This window comes from Notolepis coatsorum (assembly GCF_963971535.1).
Source record: "Notolepis coatsorum genome assembly, chromosome: 10".
Classification (NCBI taxonomy): Eukaryota; Metazoa; Chordata; class Actinopteri; order Aulopiformes; family Paralepididae; genus Notolepis; species Notolepis coatsorum.
The window spans coordinates 110,484,024-110,490,099 of NC_140174.1; the positions used below are offsets into that span (position 1 = coordinate 110,484,024).

General features: G+C 42.4%; 1 protein-coding gene across 1 annotated transcript in view; it reads right to left on the reverse strand.

Annotated features, from left to right (window-relative positions):
* Positions 1 to 241: 241 nt before the first annotated feature.
* The window catches only part of top3b (DNA topoisomerase III beta), a 135,207-nt gene continuing 129,372 nt past the window's right edge, over positions 242 to 6,076 (reverse strand). Inside the window, exons 17-18 of the mRNA XM_084322848.1 lie at positions 3,782 to 3,969; positions 242 to 865 (exon numbers count right to left, since the gene is read on the reverse strand). Of these exons, the coding sequence (XP_084178974.1) occupies positions 596 to 865; positions 3,782 to 3,969 (458 nt within the window). The 3' untranslated portion in view covers positions 242 to 595. The remainder of the gene's footprint in view (positions 866 to 3,781; positions 3,970 to 6,076) is intronic.

Sequence of the window (6,076 nt, forward strand, 5' to 3'; positions counted from 1 at the left end):
TATTTAATATTTGTCACCGCATCTATATATTATTTTTAGTGTCGTCAATAGATTAATTTTTTTTACTAATTAATCTCACAATTTTCTGTAATTAATCTAGATGAATCTAGATTAAAAATGGCATTTTTCTACTTAAGACCGAAGCTTGTAACAGATATTTACTTGAGTAAAATCATGGAATTAATGTAAAATCAACACAAGAAAGTATATTTAGATTCAAAGACTATTTTAATAGCTTTCTTTGAATACAGTTTCTCTCCTGTGAAATACAAATGTTCAACAAAACCATCAACATTGACTCAGCTAGACCTCTTTCTTATATCCGCGGGCTAAGATTTTTCACTCCATAGATTAATCTAGATACATTTATTTTAATGCTTTAAATAATTTAAATTAATCTCCAAAGTTAAAGCATTAATTCTGTCAGCCCTAATTATTTTAAATTTTTCTCATAAGAACAAGCAGGATGATGATTTGTGAAAAAAACAAAAATCCATTTTACTCACAGACAAGTTTGGGAGGGAAATGACAGTGTGTTAGAAGACATGTTTGGGAGGGACCTGATACTGGAAACGAACTAAATAAAGACAAGTTGCTATACAAAGTAAGCCGCCAGGGCAGCCATTTTGTCTTTAGGCTTCTTGGGGGCTCCCCTGCGCCCCCGGCCCCTGCCGCGGCCCCCCCCTCGCCGGTAGCTGGGGTGCCTCATGGTGGCGTGCTTGAGCTCCACCAGGTCCTGGAACACCGGGTCACAGAACACACAGCCGCTGTGCTGAGTCTCCCCAGCAGGCAGCGGCGAGCGGGTCTTGTTGAAGTCCACCGCCACCAGGGAGGCCTCACACACATCACAGCTGTCCTGAGTCACCTGGGGGGAAGGGGGGGGCGGGAAAGAGAGGGGGGAGGAGAGAGAGGGGGGGGAGAGAGCGAGAGAGAGATCAACACCGCTACCAGGGAGGCCTCACACACATCACAGCTGTCCTGAGTCACCTGGGGGGAAGGGGGGAGAGAGAGGGGGAGGAGAGAGAGGGGGGGGGGGAGAGATAGAGAGAGAGATCAACACCGCTACGAGTCTATATTTATCACAGCCGAAGAGTGCAAGATCGCTTCCGCATTCTTCGCCATACGCCAGTACGGTAATGCGCATTTCCTTTTCCTTCGCCCCGGTGCTCGCCGCGCATGCGCATGAGGTCGCCGCTTGGTTCGACGCGGTTCAGACCCCCATTAATCACAGATGCCAGAACGCGCCATATGCCATATTAAAGCCAAAGCCTTTGGTTCATATTAACGCTGGTCAATCACATATTAACACGCCATATTAGCACACATTACAAGACGAAAGTCTTTCTCTGGTCTGCATCCCCTTAACAATTGTGTGTATTGAGCCGTACTGTATTGTACCCATTCTGCAATCTGTTAATAACATTTTCATTCAATCAATTTCATTCAATCAATTTTATGAATGCCCGAATAACGTTATGGCGTTGCGAGTAAATCGCGTCGCGATAATATACATGTATTCCATAATATGTGTACAGTTGACAGCTGCGTTGTGTTAACGTTACAATGTACAGGGAAATAACATTATGGCGTGTTATGGCGTTATGTGGTCCTCGTTTGGATAATATGTAAAGTACAGTTGACAGCTGCGTTGTGTTAACGTTGCAATGTACAGGGAAATGCTGCGTTGTGTTAACGTTGCAATGTACAGGGAAATGCTGCGTTGTGTTAACGTTGCAATGTACAGGGAAATGCTGCGTTGTGTTAACGTTGCAATGTACAGGGAAATGCTGCGTTGTGTTAACGTTACAATGTACAGGGAAATAACATTATGGCGTGTTATGGCGTTATGTGGTCCTCGTATGGCGTTATGTGGTCCTCGTTTGGATAATATGTAAAGTACAGTTGACAGCTGCGTTGTGTTAACGTTGCAATGTACAGGGAAATAACGTTATCGCGTCGCGATAATATACATGTATTCCATTTGGGCGTCTGAGCGGGGGGAAAGAAAATGGGCATTTGGAGGGCGTTACCGGGGCCAATCAGGGCAAAATGCGGAAGCGCTCTTCGGCTGTGATAAATATAGACGCCATCGCTACCAGGGAGGCCTCACACACATCACAGCTGTCCTGAGTCACCTGGGGGGAGGGGGGGGGAGATAGAGGGGGGGGGGGGGGGGGAGAGAGAGGGACAGAGAGAGGAGAGACAGAAAGAGAGGAGAGACAGAGACAGAGAGAGAGGGAGAGAGAGGAGACAGAGAGGGACAGAGAGAGGAGAGAGAGACAGACAGACAGAGAGAGTGACAGAGAAAGAGGAGATACAGACAGAGGAGAGAGAGAGAGAGAGAGAGAGAGAGAGAGAGAGAGAGAGAGAGAGAGAGAGAGAGAGAGAGAGACAGAGAGAGAGGGTCAGAGAGAGAGAAAGGAGATACAGACAGAGAGGAGAGACAGAGAGAGAGAGACAGAGGAGATACAGACAGAGAGGAGAGAGACAGAAAGAGAGAGAGGAGAGACAGAGAGACAGAGAGAGAGAGAGAGAGAGAGAGAGAGGAGAGAGAGGCACTTAGACCATCAGTTCTACTGAACATTATATATATATAGGAGTAGCTCTAAACATATATAAAATATATATAACATAACAAGGACAGCGTGCTGGAGTAACTCTAAACATATATAAAATATATATATATAATTATAAATATATGTAAAATATAAGGACAGCGTGCTGGAGTAGCTTTAAACATATATAAAATATATAAAAATATATGTTAAATAATAATGACGGCATACTGGAGTATCTCTAAACATAAAATATAAATATATGTAAAGTAATAAGCAGGGCGTGCTGGAGTATCTCTAAACATATAAAATATAACTATATGTAAAGTAATAAGCAGGGCGTGCTGGAGTATCTCTAAACATATCAAATATAATTATAAATATATGTAAAGTAATAAGCAGTGCTGGAGTATCTCTAAACATATAAAATATAATTATAAATATATGTAAAGTAATAAGCAGTGCTGGAGTATCTCTAAACATATAAAATATAATTATAAATATATGTAAAGTAATAAGCAGGGCGTGCTGGAGTATCTCTAAACATATAAAATATAATTATAAATATATGTAAAGTAATAAGCAGGGCGTGCTGGAGTATCTATAAACATATCAAATATAATTATAAATATATGTAAAGTTATAAGCAGGGCATGCTGGAGTATCGCTAAACATAATATCACATATATATATATATATTAGGGATGTCCGATATTATCGGCCGACCGATATTATCGGCCGATATCGGCAGTAAAATGTGATATCGGAAAATATCGGTATCGTTTAAAAAAAAAAAAAAAAACAATAACAATATTTGTTATATATATATATCCAGTGAAATTATTAGTTACCTGAAATTATTCCGTTTTGGGGGGGGGGGGGGGGGGGGAACCCTGCATATATCGGTATCGGTTGATATCGGTATCGGAAATTAAGAGTTGGACAATATCGGAATATCGGTAAAAAAGCCAATATCGAGCATCCCTAATATATATATATATATATAAATATATGTAAAGTAATAAGCAGGGCGTGCTGGAGTATCTCTAAACATATAAAATATAAATATATGTAAAGTAATAAGCAGGGCGTGCTGGAGTATCTCTAAACATAAAATATAATTATAAATATATGTAAAGTAATAAGCAGGGCGTGCTGGAGTATCTCTAAACATATAAAATATAATTATAAATATATATAAAGTAATAAGCAGGTGTGGTTCCTACCTGCACCCTGTGCGCATGCTCAAAGAAGTGCACCACCACGTTGCACTTGTTGCAGGCCATCCTCCACTTGGGGCCCGACATGACGTCCAACACCAGGACCCCACCCTCGCACTCCACACACTGACCGATGCCCAGCGAGTTCAGGGAGTGCTGGCAGGTGGGATGGGTGCACTCGTTACAACCCAGACCTGGAGAGAGGGACGGGTGCACGCGTTATTACTAGTGGTGCACGATATATCGGCCGATACGTTTTTTTTTTTTTTTTACACATCGGTATCGTTCCGATGTCAAAATAGGGCCAATATTTAAAAAGAAATCAAAATTATTATACATTTTTTTTAACATGTTTTGGTCTTATATTGTTTAAAAATATCACTCATTTCTGAAAATAAGTTACAAAAGTAAAAAAAATAAATGCGTTTTGGAAAATAGCTCTTTATTTGATTATCATAAAAAAGTGTTTTCTATACATATGTACATCATGGTTTCCTCCTTCCCCTAAAACAGGGGTCTCAAACTCACGGCCCGCGGGCCAATTGCGGCCAGCTGGATGATATTGTGCGGCCCCCTACTTGACATCAAAGTTTAGTGTTAGTGCAGCCCGCGCGCAACTTTTTGCTGCGTCGTTGCGCGAGTCGAATGTTTTATTTATTTTATCACTTGTAGGCTACCATAGTGCAGGCTCATGACAGCAACGTTACGTTAGTGACTTGGTTGAAACGTGATTCCGGAGTGATACCAAGTGGATCTCCGCTATCTCCTCTGCAAGCAGTGCTCTGCCTGTCCGGCTGCACTGCTCCTGTCTGAGTCCGTCTACTCTGGTTCAATCACATTCAGCGTCCCGTCAGCGTTTTTCCCCCCCACCCACAGTCTGCGAATCAGAGGCAGAGTAGGGCGGGTTTTCACGGAATGCGTGTTGTCTCTTTCAAAGAGTCCGAGTCAGAGCGAGAGTTGACAGCGCATCTACAGGTAGCCTAATCTGCAGGTACTGTAGTTTCGCCAGCAGGCAGTTAGTAGAAAAATATGGCATGTTCAAAGATGGCCAGTAAAAGAAAAGTCGACAGTGAAAATCGCTGCAATTCAAAGGTGAATGGACTGAAAAATATGAGTGCATCCTCCCAGCACCAAACCAATGTGCCTAATTATGCCAAGAAACGGTAGCTCTTGTGAAGAGTGGCATATTTGAAACGCCACTACGAAACAACAGTTATTTTGATGCAACCTTTCCTCAAAATTCTGTGGAACCACAAAAATAAATGGAATGAAATCATATCAAGCTGCAAGCAGAATTATTGTTAAATCTATGTCACAACGAGAAAAAGCAACCAAGTCCTCACTCAGTGGCATGGGTGTTGGCTAAACACAAGAAGCCATTCTCTGATGCATAAATAATAAAATAATGTATGACTGAAGTGATGGAGACCATGTTTGAAGGCAAACAAAAGCAAATCCTGCTCAGATAGCACAGCAACCAGAATAACTGAAATACTGGCTGGTGATTTGAATAAAAAAAAATGCACAGTGCATTTCCATAGCTGTGGATGAGTCCACTGACACCACTGAGAATGCTCAGTTGCTGGTGTTTGTGAGGTTTTATGATGAGGCAAAGGGGTAGTTTGTTGAAGATGTATTGCGCCTGAAAAACCTGAGAGGACACACAAGGGGGGAAGACATAAGAGGAAGCGCTGCCAAGTCTCTGGCAGCAAGGAGTAGGTAAGAAGAACTGTTCATGTTCTGAAATGTTATTTCTAAAGATTGAGAAGATTGGATCAGTTGTCCTTTTTTTTGGAATATTTGATGCGTCCAGCCTCACCCAGACTCTACCTCCAGCGGCCCCCAGGTACATTGAGTTTGAGACCCCTGCCCTAAAATGTCTATGCGAACCCGGGGGGCTGGGAGAGGGGATAAGAAGCGACCTGGACGCGTGTATGCTTTCTACAACGCAGTTGTGTTTCCGGGTTGCTCTGATTGGCCGCTGACCCCACGTGACCCTACGCTACTACGCCCCCCTTATCTGACGCTCTACAGCTCTCCGTAACTTCCTCGAAGAACAGCTGCTTCCGTATTTATAATATTGGAAACGCCGCGCTGTGATAACAACATTAACGAGCGCTGTGATAACAACATTAACGAGACTCTCGTTGTGTCTATTCTGCTAACGCTAACGTTAACGCTAACATTACCTCTCATTGTGTCTATTCTGCTAACGCTACCTCTCATTGTGTCTATTCTACAAGCTTTAACGTTACCTAGGCTCTCGTGTCTATCTGCTAACGCTCTCGCGTCTATCTGCTA